We start from the raw sequence: 14,377 nt of genomic DNA on the forward strand, positions 1-14,377 counted from the left end.
ATGTTGCGTACATTCATAGTCGCCTCTCTACCAGAAGGATGTGGAGGTTTTGGAGAGAGTACAGTGATGCATTATCAACACCCAGAGACGGAATCTGGAATAATAGGCTTTTATTAACTATAAAAGGGAACTAACTCTACAGTAAACTCTAACCGAAGGACCGGACCAGAATGAGGCGAAGGGGAGGAGCAGCCACCTTTATACCCCAGTGAACAGGGGAGGAGCCTCAGGCAGCACCGGTAGGGGTGTGTCCAGTCATCAGAACACAACAGTGGTTATCAGAACATAACAGTGGTTTACCAGGATGTTGCCTGGTTTGGAGGGTATTAGCTATGAGGAGAGATTGGACAAACTTATTTTGTTTTCCCTTGAGTGTCAGAGGTTGAGGGGCGACCTAATAGAAGTTTACAAAGTTATGAGGGGCCTGGACAGAATGGATAGTCAGAGCTTTTTTCCCCAGAGTAGAAATGTGGGTTGAAGGTAAAAGGGGGAAAAGTTTAAAGGAGATGTGGGAGGCAAGTTTTTTAACGCAGAGGGTGGTAAGTGCCTGGGATGCGCTGCCAGAGGGGGTGGTAGAAGCAGATACAATAGCAACGTTTAAGAGGCATCTTGACAGATACATGAATAAGCAGGGAATAGAGGGATATGGACCGCGTGGAGACAAAAGGTCTTTAGTTTGGAAAGCCTTTATGTGTCAGCGCAGGCTTGATGGGCCGAAGGGCCTGTTCCTGTGCTGGACTGTTCTTTTTATACACTTTCTTTGTATCAAAATATCTGCTTCACTCATGTCCTTTAGTGGGGGAAATCAGCTGTCCTTACCTTGTCTGGCCTGTATGTGACTGCAGAACCTCCGCAATGTGGTTCCCTCTCCACTTCCCTCTGAAGGAGTTCAACCTGCCATTTAGTTGTAGACCGCGTCCTGGATCTCCCGGAACCGGGCAATGGGCTTCTGGCTGGCTCGCTGCACCCGTACCCCCCCCCCACCTCTCCTCACTCCCCCACCCCGCCAGGCCTGCCACAGGCCGGAAAACCCCAACCATGGGATTCTTTGAAGGACAATATTCGCCCCGGCCACAACATGGGAATCTCTCAAAGACACATGGGATCCAAGTGTCAAAGACAAGTTTCCTTTGGCCGAGAGAATCTGTCACTCCCTCTGCCCCCTTGAGGGAGAATTCAGCCAATGCACCCTAACCAGCACGTCTTTCAGGACTGTGGGAGGAAACCGGAGCACCCGGAGGAAGCCCAAGCAGACACGGGGAGAACACGCAACTCCACACAGACAGTGACTCGAGGCTGGGAATCGAACACAGGTCCCTGGCGCTGTCAGGCCGCAGTGCTAACCACTTTGCCACCGTGCCACCCGGAAAGGCGTGGGGAAGTGGAAAGCTCTTTCAAAGAATTAGCATGGGGACAATGGACCAAATGGTCTCCTTCCATTCTGTATCGAAGTTATGATTCTATGATCGGTAGTTTCCTGTTTGTTACCAGAATCCGTTCCTACAACGATATTCTCTCGAGGTCAAAGTAATCAACCAGGGAGAATAAAAAGCTGGAAAACCAAAAGAGAAAACGCTGGAAAATCTCAGCAGGTCTGGCAGCATCAGTAAGGAGAGAAAAGAGCTGACGTTTCGAGTCCAGATATGACCCTTTGTCAAAGCCTGGACATCTGGACTCGAAACGTCAGCTCTTTCCTCTCCTTACAGATGCTGCCAGACCTGCTGAGATTTTCCAGCATTTTCTCTTTCTGTTTCAGATTCCAGCATCTGCAGTAATTTGCTTTTATCCAAGAATAGAAAGCTGTTTGGAGTTGCAATCAAGAATTATCCAACCAGTGAATGAAGAGGCTGGTTCTTTTCCAATTGGCCAGAAGATGGGTCAGGTGCCACGAGGTTGGAGTGGTCCGATGACCAATAGCGGGAGTGTGGGGCTGGGTCAGTTTGGCAGGGGGAGGTTGGGGGGGGGAGGGTGGTGGGGGAAACAGGAGGTCACGTGAGTAAAGTTTATTTAGTAGTCACAAGTAAGGCTTACATTAACACTGCAATGAGGTTACTGTGAAATTCCCTTAGTCGCCACACTTCGGGTCAATGCACCTAACCAGCACCTCCAGACCCGCTGAGATTTTCCAAACCAATTCGGACTGTGGGAGGAAACCGGAGCACCTGGAGGAAACCCACGCAGACATGGGGAGAACGTGCAAACTCCACACGGAAGGTGGACCCAAGTCGGGAATCGAACCCGGGACCCTGGCGCTGTGAGGCAGCAGTGCTAACCACTGTGCCACCATGACGAAACCTCCAGGCGCTCGCCCAACAGTGGGCAACCCTCGTGTTCCAGGGAGGGTGGGTTGTGGGATGAGAGTGACCGATAGTCTTGTGGCTTTCCCTCCAAACTGTGCCCCCTGCCAGGCTGGCGTTCCCTCCCACCCTCTCCCCTCCTGGCAGAAAGCGGGCGTCACGAAACCATTAGAAAAAAACATTACGGGGAAACTCAAGTTGGAAAAAAAACCAAAGGAAGTTTATTTACACATGCTTAGGCACGTAAAGCATTTCTCTACTGACTCTGAAACACTTCAGGAGATGTACAGGGGAAGAAGTCTAGAGGAGGCATTTTCAACACACAGCGTAGCTGACACCATGTGTTGCGATGTCACTAGGAAGTTGTTATAGCATTTGGAGCTTCTAATTCAGCATCTCTGCATTACCCCGACCTGCCGGCGGGGAACCCCAAGTTCGGATAACCTCTATAATTGCTTTAAGATGCCGCAGTTTTGTTATAACCCTGTGGGGGATAATAATTCAGTTGTCTACTTGAAAGTGGCCTACATGCCAAAGGCTTGAGTTGAAGAGATGGAGAACTGAACCCCAGGGTTCACGGAGGTGGGAAGAATACTTTTTCAGCTGTATTGCTTCTCCGTCCTGACGAGCTGACAGTACATCACCAAGGACGAGACCAGCCCGAGTATCTGAGCAGGGGAGAGGAGGGAAAGAAGATTCACAAATTAGAGCAGAAAACTCACCCCTGCTTGATATTCGGGTTCACTGTCTGTGTGGAGTCTGCACGTTCTCCCCGTGTCTGCGTGGGTTTCCTCCGGGTGCTCCGGTTTCCTCTCACACTCCAAAGATGTGCGGGTTAGGTTGATTGGCCATGGTAGATTGACCCTAGTGTCAGGGGGATTGGCAGGGTAAATGAGTGGGGTTATGGGGATCGAGCCTGGTTGGGATTGTGGTCGGTGGAGACTCGATGGGCCGAATGGCCTCCTTCTGCACTGTAGGGATTCTATGATAAATTTCTCTATGAAGTCGGCTCACATTAACATTATTACCAATACATTGCAGTTAACTAACAGTGAGAATGTTTTGCTAAACTCAAATAAAAAGCCAGATGTAAATGTTGTTAAAAGCGTAGGGAGTTTTTTTCTATTCCATTTCTATTTAAAGTTTATTTATTAATGTCACAAGTAGGCTTACATTAACACTGCAATGAAGTTACTGTGACAATCCCCTAGTCGCCACACTCCGGCGCCTGTTCGGGTACACCGAGGGAGAATTTAGCACAGCCAATGCACCCTACCCAGCACATCTTTTGGACTGTGGGAGGAAACCGGAGCACCCGGAGGAAACCCACGCAGACACGGGGAGAATGTGAAGACTCCGCACAGACAGTGACCCAAGCCGAGAATCGAACCCGGGTCCCTGGCGCTGAGAGGCAGCAGTGCTAACCCACTGTGCCACCCTGCCGCCCCAGAATAGGATTGCCAACCCTCCAGGATTGGCCTGGAGTCTCCAGGATTAAGGAGCAATCTCCAGGACACTGCTGTGTGCGCGACCCTGGAAAAAAACCATTGGGATATTAAAAACAACATTTGTTTTTATTGTGCCAATTTCCCTTTACGAGAAATAAAAATATTGAAAATGGGGGAAAAGGTTGATTGGCTGACAGTCAAATGTCATCCAATTGTGTAATGATTCTTAACGCTTTCCAATTGGTATAGTTCTGGCGGCACTGTCACTTATATTAATGATTTGGATGAGAATTTAGGAGGCATGGTTAGTAAGTTTGCAGATGACACCAAGATTGGTGGCATAGTGAACAGCGAAGAAGGTTATCTCGGATTGCAATGGGATCTTGACCAATTGGGCCAGTGGGCTGACGAATGGCAGATGGAGTTTAATTTAGATAAATGCGAGGTGATGCATTTTGGTAGATTGAACCGGGGCAGGACTTACTCAGTTAATGGTAGGGCATTGGGGAGAGTTATAGAACAAAGAGATCTTGGGGTACATGTTCATAGCTCCTTGAAAGTGGAGTTACAGGTGGACAGAGTGGTGAAGAAGGCATTCAGCATGCTTGGTTTCATTGGTCAGAACATTGATTACAGGAGTTGGGACGTCTTGTTGAAGTTGTACAAGACATTGGTAAAACCACACTTGGAATACTGTGTACAGTTCTGGTCACCCAATTGTAGGAAGGATATTATTAAACTAGAAAGAGTGCAGAAAAGATTTACTAGAATGCTACCGGGACTTGATGGTTTGAGTTATAAGGAGAGGCTGGATAGACTGGGACTTTTTTCTCTGGAAAGTAGGAGGCTTAGGGGTGATCTTATAGAGCAGGGGTCTCCAAACTACGGCCCGCGGGCCACATCTGGCCCGCAGCGGGCCGCATCCGGATCAGAGTTTGGAGACTGCTGTTATAGAGGTCTATAAAATAATGAGGGGCATAGATCAGCTAGATAGTCAAACTCTATTCCCAAAAGTAGGGGAGTGTAAAACTAGAGGACATAGGTTTGAGGTGAGAGGGGAGAGATACAAAAGTGTCCAGAGGGGCAATTTTTTCACACAGAGGGTGGTGAGTGTCTGGAACAAGCTGCCAGAGGTAGTAGTAGAGGCGGGTACAATTTTGTCTTTTAAAAAGCGTTGAGACAGTTACATGGGTACGATGGGTATAGAGGGATATGGACCAAATGCGGGCAATTGGGACTCGCTTAGTGGTTAAGAAAAAAGAGCGGCATGGACAAGTTGGGCCGAAGGGCCTGTTTCCATGCTGTAAACCTCTATGACTCTATGGCATGGTGGTGTGGAAGGGGGGCGGTGGGAGTGGGGGGGGAGGGGGGGGGGAGCATGAATTGTGTGATGAGACCCACAGGAATACATTTAATCTAAATTTTAAAGTTTAAAGTTTATTTTTTAAAGTTTAGTGTCACAAGTAGGCTTACACATTAACACAGCAATGAAGTTACTGTGAAAATCCCCATGTCAGTTGGCAACCCTAAAAGAGGCAGCGTGGGAGGGACCGAGAGATCCAAACAGGCTATAGCTCAGAGAGGAGAGATATTTTCGATAACAAGCTTTCTTCTTGTATCCTGGAGTCAAAAGGCCACAGATTACAATCATGTTGTTCATTTAACATAAGAAAAATAGCCGCGGGTTCTTTGGAAAGAATATATTTAGGAATAGCAAAGGAATGGATGTCAAAGCAGATACATGGGAACATTAAAAAAAAGTTAAAGTTTATTCATTAGTCACAAGTAGGCTTACATTAACACTGCAATGAAGTTACTATGAACATTCCCGAGTCGCCACACTCCGGTGCCTGTTCGGGTACACAGAGAGAATTCAGCACGGCCAATGCACATAACCTGTGTGGAGTCTGCACATTCTTCCCATGTCTGCGTGGGTTTCCTCCGGGTGCTCCGGTTTCCTCCCACAGTCCAAAGATGTGCGGGTTAGGCGGATTGGCCATCAATTGACCCTACTGTCGGCGGGGGTAAACATGTGGGGTTACAGGGATAGGGCCTGGGTGGGATTGTTGTCGGTGCAGACTCGATGGGCCAAATCTCTGCGCTGTAGAGATTCTATGATTCTAACCAGTGCATCTTTCGGGCTGTGGGAGGAAACTGGAGCACCCGGAGGAAACCCACGCAGACACGGGGAGAATGTGCAAACTCCGCACAGACAGTGACCCAAGTCGGGAATCGAACCCGGGTTCCTGGCGCTGTGAAGCAGCAGTGCTAACCACTGTGCCACTGTGCCACCACAGGAACTGAAAGCTTTGTTGGAAAGGTGGGTTTGGTGAACGTTTTCAGGGGAGGGAGGAGAGAAAAGTGAAGAGTGTTAGGGAAGGAATTCTGGGAAGGAAGACGATGAGAGGAGGAATAAGAGGAGGGCCTGGGAATGGCAGGGGTGACCAGGTCGGAGGAGAATGCAGTGTTAGAACAAGTAGACTACAGAGGAATTCGCAAACAAATTTAACGCATTGGGCAATTGGGAACAAACTTAAAAACACAGATAGTTTACATTTTTAGAACAGTGCAGAAGGAGGCCATTCGGCCCATCGTGTCTGTACTGACTTTCCGAAAGAGCATCTCGACCTGGCCAAGAGCCCTGCCCTATCCCTGTAACACCGTGCATTTGTCATGCCTAAGCAACCTAATCCACACATCCTTGGACACTAAGGGGCAATTTAGCATGGCCAATCCACCTAACCTGCACATCTTTGGAGTGTGGGAGGAAACTGGAGCACCCTCCTTAGAGGTACTCTACAAAGAGGGACGAAGTACTCCATTAGCCTCACCAATCCCCCATCAGGGTGGCATGGTGGCACAGTTTGCACTGCTGTCTCACAGCACCAGGGACCAAGGTTCAATTCCTTGCTTGGGTCACTGTATGTGTGGAGTTTGCACATTCTCCCCGTGTCTGCATGGGTTTTCTCCAGGTGCTCCCATTTCCTCCCACACTCCAAAGTTGTGCAGATTAGCCATGCTAAATTGCCCCTTAGTGTCCCAACGTGTGTAGATTAGGGGGGGTTAGCAGGGCAAATATGTGGGGCTATGGGGATAGAGCCTGAGTAAGATGCTCTGTCAGAGAGTTGGTGCAAACACAATGGGCTGAACGGCCTCCTTCTGCACTGTAGTGATTCAGCGTAGGGACCCGGGTTCGATTCCCGGCTTGGGTCACTGTCTGCGTGGAGTCTGCACGTTCTCCCCGTGTCTGCGTGGGTTTCCTCCGGGTGCTCCGGTTTCCTCTCACAGTCTGAAAGGCGTGCTGGTTGGGTGCATTGGCCGTGCTAAATTCTCCCTCAGGGTACCCGAACAGGCGCCGGAGTGTGGCGACCAGGGGATTTTCACAGTAACTTCATTGCAGTGTTAATGTAAGCCTACTTGTGACACTAATAAATAAACTTTAACTATGATAATTGGGGTAAGACATCTTTATTCTGATGCTCCAATCCATTTTTAACAAAGGCTAAAACACCATTTGCCTCCCTAATTTCTTGCGATTCCTTCATGTTAACCTGCTGTCATTGGATATGCTAGTTCTGATTGTGAATTGGGAAGGCAGGGTACCCTCGGTTGCTGAGGTAACTGTCGTTGCTCGTTCTGTAAAGTGACGTACCTGTAGCACTGGGATGCAAAGTCCAAAGATGCAGACAGCCACAACATTGTCCTTCAGCCATTCAATCACCTTCTCATAGCAGGCCTACCAACACAAGGTAAACAAGTTAACATAGAAACATAAAAACTAGAAGCAGGAGGAGGCCATTCGGCCCATCCAGCCTGCTCCACCATTCATTATGATCATGGCTGATCATCTAATTCAATATCCTGATCCCCACCCTTCCCCCCCATATCCCTTGATCCCTTTAGCCCCAAGAGCTATATCTAATTCCTTCATGAAATAGAATCATAGAATCCCTATAGTGCAAAAGGAGGCCATTCGGCCCACTGCGTCTGCACCGATCACAATCCCACCCAGGCCCTATTCCTGTAACCCCTCATGTTTGTCCTGTTAATCTCCCCGACAGTAAGAAGTTTAACAACACCAGGTTAAAGTCCAACAGGTTTATTTGGTAGCAAAAGCCACACAAGCTTTCGGAACTCTAAGCCCCTTCTTCAGGTGAGTGGGAATTCTGTTCACAAACAGAGCTTATAAAGACACAGACTCAATTTACATGAATAATGGTTGGAATGCGAATACTTACAACTAATCAAGTCTTTAAGAAACAAAACAATGTGAGTGGAGAGAGCATCAAGACAGGCTAAAAAGATGTGTATTGTCTCCAGACAAGACAGCCAGTGAAACTCTGCAGGTCCACGCAACTGTGGGAGTTACAAATAGTGTGACATGAACCCAATATCTTGTCTTGTCTTGTCTGGAGACAATACACATCTTTTTAGCCTGTCTTGATGCTCTCTCCACTCACATTGTTTTGTTTCTTAAAGACTTGATTAGTTGTAAGTATTCGCATTCCAACCATTATTCATGTAAATTGAGTCTGTGGCTTTATATGCTCTGTTTGTGAACAGAATTCCCACTCACCTGAAAAAGGGGCTTAGAGCTCCGAAAGCTTGTGTGGCTTTTGCTACCAAATAAACCTGTTGGACTTTAACCTGGTGTTGTTAAACTTCTTATAATCTCCCTGACACCAGGGTTAATTTAGCATGGCCAATCCACCTAACCCGCACATCTTTGGAGTGTGGGAGCAAACCGGAGCACCCGCAGGAAACCCACGCAGACACGGGGGAGAGCATTTGGTCCCTCGAGCCTACTCCGCCATTTAATAACATCATGATCGTGGCCTCAACTCCAATTTCTTGCGAGCCCCCCCCCCATAACCCTTGATTCCCACAGATCAACATTCTACCTCACTCAGCCCTGAACATATTCAGTGATCCAGCTTCCACTGCCTCTGAGCATTTCAAGGGTTAATGACCCTCGGAGATGTAATTCCTCATCATTAAATACGTGGGGTTTTGGGCATAGAGTGGGGAGGGTGGAGAGTCGGTGCAGACACGATGGGCCAAATGGCCTCCTTCTGCACTGTGGGGATTCTATGATTCCGTGATCCTTGTCTGAAATGGAATGAATTGGGTGGCGCAGTGGTTAGCACTGCTGCCGCACAGCGCCAGGGTCCCAGGTTCAATTCCAGCCTCGGGTCACTATCTGTGTGGAATCTGCACTTTCTCCCCGTGTCTGCGTGGGCTTCCTCCGGGTGCTCCAGTTTCCTCCCACGGTCCAAAGACGTACAAGTTAGGTTGATTGGCCATGTTAAATTGACCCTTAGTGTCAGGGGGGGTTAGCAGGGTAAATGAGTGGGGTTACGGGAATAGGGCCTGGGTGGGATTGTGGTTGGTACAGACCCGATGGGCCGAATGGCCTCCTTCTGTACTGTAGGGATTCTATGTCTTATTCTGAAACAATATCCCCTCGTTGTAGATTCCTCAGTGAGGGGGCAGCACCCACTCAGCATCTATCCCGTCGAGCCTCCTCAAAATCTTGTTCCAAAAGGTCACATGTCAGTCTTCATTGAGTACAGCTATCCCCAACCCTGCTCAATCTTTCCTTATATGTGCGTGTAAAGGACATGGAGTTGGAAGAGGGCAGAGATCTGGATAGAGTGGGGAAGATGTTTCCATTAGCCGGGGAGACTAGGATCCAAGGGCACGGCCTCAGAGTAAAGGGACGACCCTTTAGAACCGAGATGAGGAGGAATTTCTTCAGCCAGAGGGTGGTGAATCTGTGGAATTCATTGTCACAGAGGAGGCCGGGTCATTATTTAAGACAGAGATAGATAGGTTCTTGATTGATAAGGGGAATCAAAGTTTACGTGGAAAAGGCGGGAGAATGGGGTTGAGAAATTATCAGCCATGATGGAATGGCAGAGCAGACTCGAACAACACCAATCCTCCCCCATCCCCATAACCCGATGTGTTTACCCTGCTAATCCCCCAACACTAAGGGGCAATTTAGCACGGCCAATCCACCCAACCCGCACATCTTTGACTGTGGGAGGAAACCGGAGCACCCGGAGGAAACCCACGCAGACACGGGGAGAACGTGCAGCCTCCACACAGACAGTCACCCAAGGTCGGAATCGTACCAGGGTTCCTGGAGTCCCTGGGTCCCTGGTTCATTGCCCCAGAGGGCCGGGTCATTGAGTGTATTTAAGACAGAGATAGATAGGTTCTTGATTGGTAAGGGGGGTCAAAGGTTACGGGGATGAGGTGGGAAAATGGGGTTGGGAAACATATCAGCCATGATCGAATGGCGGAGCAGACTCGATGGGCCGAATGGCCTAATTCTGCTCCGATATCTTATGATCTCAAGAGGGTTGTTGGGCTGGAGGAGGGTCTGAGAGACGGAACCATCCCCTTAGCGCCTACGGGCGACAAACTGGCAACTCACATCTTTCCACCAGGTGTCGGAATTAGTCGAGCAATCATTGATCAACTTGAAGCAGCAGGAAGTGGGCACCTTCGTCCCGTTTAAGACGCTGAACCAGTCTTCGTAATGAACAACACCGCAACAGCGGAACTGGACAGGGAAAGAAACACACGCGTAAACGGTCAGTGACTCTCCTGAACAAACTCCTACCCAGCAACAGCGGAGAGGCAAGTTATATTGGTGGAATGACCTTACATCTGTCTGCACAATGTCCCAGCCATTTGTCAGCCCGCTGTTTCCGGATGTGTTGTAGAACTGCAGCCCATTCTGGAGCTCCTCCTTTGCGTAAAGGTTTATCTGGAATCGACACACAACACAATTAGTGCATGGGTTTTTTATGGGATATCTATTGGTTCCAATATTAATAGCTGGCTGATTGATCAAACATTGCTTTGATCAATGAATTTGAATACAAGATGACAACTGGCCAATCCGACCCGATACCACAAGGTGATTGATCCAAGCAAGCACCAGGCCCCAGCAGATTGACCGAACCAAATGCCTTTTGGGATTTCGGCGTACATTGAGTCGGCGTCTGTTAGACCGGGTGAGGGTCGAGAACATTGATGTTAATATATGGGCGGCACAGTGGTTAGCACTGCTGCCTTACAGCTCCAGGGTCCCAGGTTCAATTCTGGCCTCAGGTGATAGTCTGTGCAGAGTTTGCACGTTCTCCGTGTCTGCATGGGGTTTCTTCCGGGTGCTCTGGTTTCCTCCCACACTCCAAAGGTGTGTCGGTTAGGTGGATTGGCCATGCTAAATTGCCCCTTAGTGTCTAAAGATGTGTAGGTTAGATGGATTGGCCGTGCTAAATTGCCCCTTAGTGTCCAAAGATGTGTGGGTTAGGTGGATTGGCCATGCTAAATTGCCCCTTAGTGTCCAAAGATGTGTAGATTAGGTGGATTGGCCATGCTAAATTGCCCCTTAGCGACCAAAGATGTGTAGGTTAGGTGGATTGGCCATGCTAAATTGCCCCTTAGTGTCCAAAGATGTGTAGGTTAGGTGGATTGGCCATGCTAAATTGCCCCTCAGTGTCCAAAGGTGTGGTCAGGGGGATTAGCAGGGTAAATACATGGGTTTACAGAATAGGGCCTGGGCTCTGTCAGAGATTTGGTGCAGACCTGAGGGGCTGAATGGCCTCCTTCTGCACTGGAGGGATTCTATGATTCTCTGAAGTGGGAAAATTGCCCCAGAACGCAGACTTACAGTTTCCTGGTTACACAGGAACAAGATCCCGATAATCATTTCGAGCAGGAAGATGATCAGAAGAACCACGAAGAACTGCAAGGAAAGAACAAGGCGGTTAGAGCCTGGAATAGGAAACCAGAGACATGTAGTTCTGCCCCATCATGAACAGATTGCCAGATATGGGGAGGTGGTGGTGTGGTAATATTATCACTGGACTCGTAATGCAAAGGTGGTGAAGAAGCCATTTGGCATTCTTGGTTTCATTGGTCAGAACATTGAGTACAGGAGTTGGGACGCCTCTGCATTAGTTCAGATTAAAACAAACACTGCATCAATTCCGATCAATTATGTTGCTGCAGTAACAATGCAGCTCCTCTGGATCCAGACAAAATGACTCTGGTAAAATAGAAAGGACAAGTAAACACATTCAGCACAGAAACTTGACTAAAATATATTTCTTAAAGGCACAGTACCGTCACACTAGACTTTTTGGCCTCTTACTGTGCTATTAAAATTGACGTAATTTGGTACTCACACTAAGTAGGAGGCAGCGGTTTTCAATCACTGCACCAAGACAGCCCAGGAACCCCACGATCATGATGACTGAACCGGCAGTAATGAAGAAGTTGGCCGCAGTGAGAGACGGAAAGGATGAGGAGAGTGTCACAAAGTTCCCCTGCGTTATCACCAGCCACACTCCGACTCCCAGAAGCCCACAGCCTCCCAGCTGGAACAGGAAGCAACGATTGACATTTATATAAACAACTTTTTAAAAAAAAGACATGTCGAGTCTCTGCACGGGAGCATCGTCACGGGAGAGCCACCAGACAAAATTTGATGCTGAACAACATATATACTCTGGAGAGTACTCGTACTGGAGAGTACTGGAGAGGGTCACTGTCTGTGTGGAGTTTGCACATTCTCTTCGTGTCTGCGTGGGTTTCCTCCGGGTGCTCCGGTTTCCTCCCACAGTCCAAAGATGTGCGGGTTAGGTTGATTGGCCATGCTAAAAAATTGCCCTTAGTGTCCTGGGATGCGTAGGTTAGAGGGATTAGCGGGTAAATATGTAGGGATATGGGGGTAGGGTCTGGGTGGGATTGTGGTCGGTGCAGACTCGATGGGCCGAATGGCCTTTCTCTGTGCTGTAAGTTTCTAGGATTCTAGGAGTAGAAGAAGCAGAGGTGGGGTGGAATTTTCCGGCAGTTCACGCCATTCTCTGGAGCGTAGGAGGCTTAGGGGCGATCTTATGGAGGTCTATAAAATAATGAAGGGTATAGATAAGGTAGATAGTCCAGTCCCACTGTAGTGAATGAACATTCGGCTGAGCGCCAAATTTTCCATCCTCGCTTGCAGCGTCGGCAGGGCGTGAAAGGCCAGTAAAATTGCGCACATGATCCCACTGTAACATACCAGATTCCGAAGGGTCTTGATATTGTAGACACTGAGAGGCTGTGCCCTCCAGTGCTTGGGAAGACACAGGGCCATGGTCTCGGGATAAGGAAATTATTGATTATGATCAATCATTAGGATTGAGATGTAGATGTTCATCCAGCAGAAGGTAATCTTCAATTGTAGAGAATAAAATGAAACAAAACTTACTCCAACAGATAAATCAAAGAAAAAGGTTTTAATAAAGAAACTTCATTACTCCAACACTTGAGGCCTCACCCTGGGCCATTCCAAGCTCCAACAATTCCCAACAGGTTCTTATTTATACTGAGTCAGCTGATTATCACATCATTTTGTCATTGGTTACATGGTTTACTGGGTCAGCTGACCCTTACTGCTTGTTACCATTGGTCACACTACAACACATCCAATGTTATCATTGGTTACTTTCTAACAGCGGAAGCATTTCTTAGCTCAAAAGGGTTGTGTATCTTCTGAATTTTTACCCCCAGAGGGTCACAAATGCCGCATTGCTGAGGATATTTAAGACTGAGATTTTGGATCATAGAATCCCTACAGTGCAGAAGGAGGCCATTCGGCCCATCGAGTCTGCACCGACCACAATCCCACCCAGGCCGCACTCCCATAACTCAGGTCAATTTAGCATGGCCAACCCTTGACTTTGTGACGATGCCTCAAAAGATAAACCTTTGGCCTTGAGGCACTTTGGGACCTCCCAGGGTGAGGGGAGATGATAGCCTAGTGGTATTATCGCTAGACTATTAATCCAGAAACTCAGCTAATGTTTTGGGGACCCGGGTTCGAATCCCGCCACGGCAGATGGTGAAATTTGAATTCAATTTTTAAAAATCCGGAATTAGGAATCTACCAATGACCATGAAACCATTGTCGATTGTCGGAAAAACCCATCTGGTTCACTGATGTCCCTTCAGGGAAGAAAATCTGCCGTCCTTACCCGGTCTGGCCTACATGTGACTCCAGAGCCACAGCAATGTGGTTGACTCTCAACTGCCCTCCAAGGGGCAACTAGGGATGGGGAATAATGCTGGCCCAGCCAGCGACGCCCATGTCCCAAGAACGAATAAAAAAAAGAGTGAAATTTGAACTCAATAGAAATCTGACCATGAAACCATTGTCGATTGTTCTTCAGAACAAAGAACAGTACAGTACAGGAACAGGCCCTTCAAGCCTGCACCGATCATAGTGTCTGCCTAAACTAAAACCGTATCCACTAACAGAGTCCGTATCCTTCCATTCCCATCCTGTTCATGTATTCGTCTAGTTGCCCCTTAAATGTCGCTCTTGTACCTGCTCCCACCACCTCCCCAGGCATTGCATTTCAGACATTCGCTCCCCGAAGGAAATCTGCCATCCTTACCCGGTCTGGCCTACATGTGACTCCGGAGCCACAGCAATGTGGTTGACTCTCGGCTGCCTTCCAAGGGCAACTAGGGATGGGCAATAAATGCTGGCCCAGCCAGCGACGCCCATGTCCCACGAATGAATAAAAAAAAAAGTGACTATAAAAAGGCAAGGTTGCGTTTTATCTCACT

The 14,377-nt window shown here is 48.3% G+C and overlaps 1 protein-coding gene across 1 annotated transcript in view; it reads right to left on the reverse strand.

Annotated features, from left to right (window-relative positions):
- Positions 1 to 2,495: 2,495 nt before the first annotated feature.
- LOC144487938 (tetraspanin-4-like) overlaps positions 2,496 to 14,377 on the reverse strand; it is a 54,108-nt gene continuing 42,226 nt past the window's right edge. Inside the window, exons 3-8 of the mRNA XM_078205992.1 lie at positions 11,950 to 12,141; positions 11,433 to 11,507; positions 10,422 to 10,523; positions 10,188 to 10,316; positions 7,398 to 7,481; positions 2,496 to 2,965 (exon numbers count right to left, since the gene is read on the reverse strand). Of these exons, the coding sequence (XP_078062118.1) occupies positions 2,897 to 2,965; positions 7,398 to 7,481; positions 10,188 to 10,316; positions 10,422 to 10,523; positions 11,433 to 11,507; positions 11,950 to 12,141 (651 nt within the window). The 3' untranslated portion in view covers positions 2,496 to 2,896. The remainder of the gene's footprint in view (positions 2,966 to 7,397; positions 7,482 to 10,187; positions 10,317 to 10,421; positions 10,524 to 11,432; positions 11,508 to 11,949; positions 12,142 to 14,377) is intronic.

Source organism: Mustelus asterias, unplaced genomic scaffold, assembly GCF_964213995.1.
Source record: "Mustelus asterias unplaced genomic scaffold, sMusAst1.hap1.1 HAP1_SCAFFOLD_1146, whole genome shotgun sequence".
Classification (NCBI taxonomy): Eukaryota; Metazoa; Chordata; class Chondrichthyes; order Carcharhiniformes; family Triakidae; genus Mustelus; species Mustelus asterias.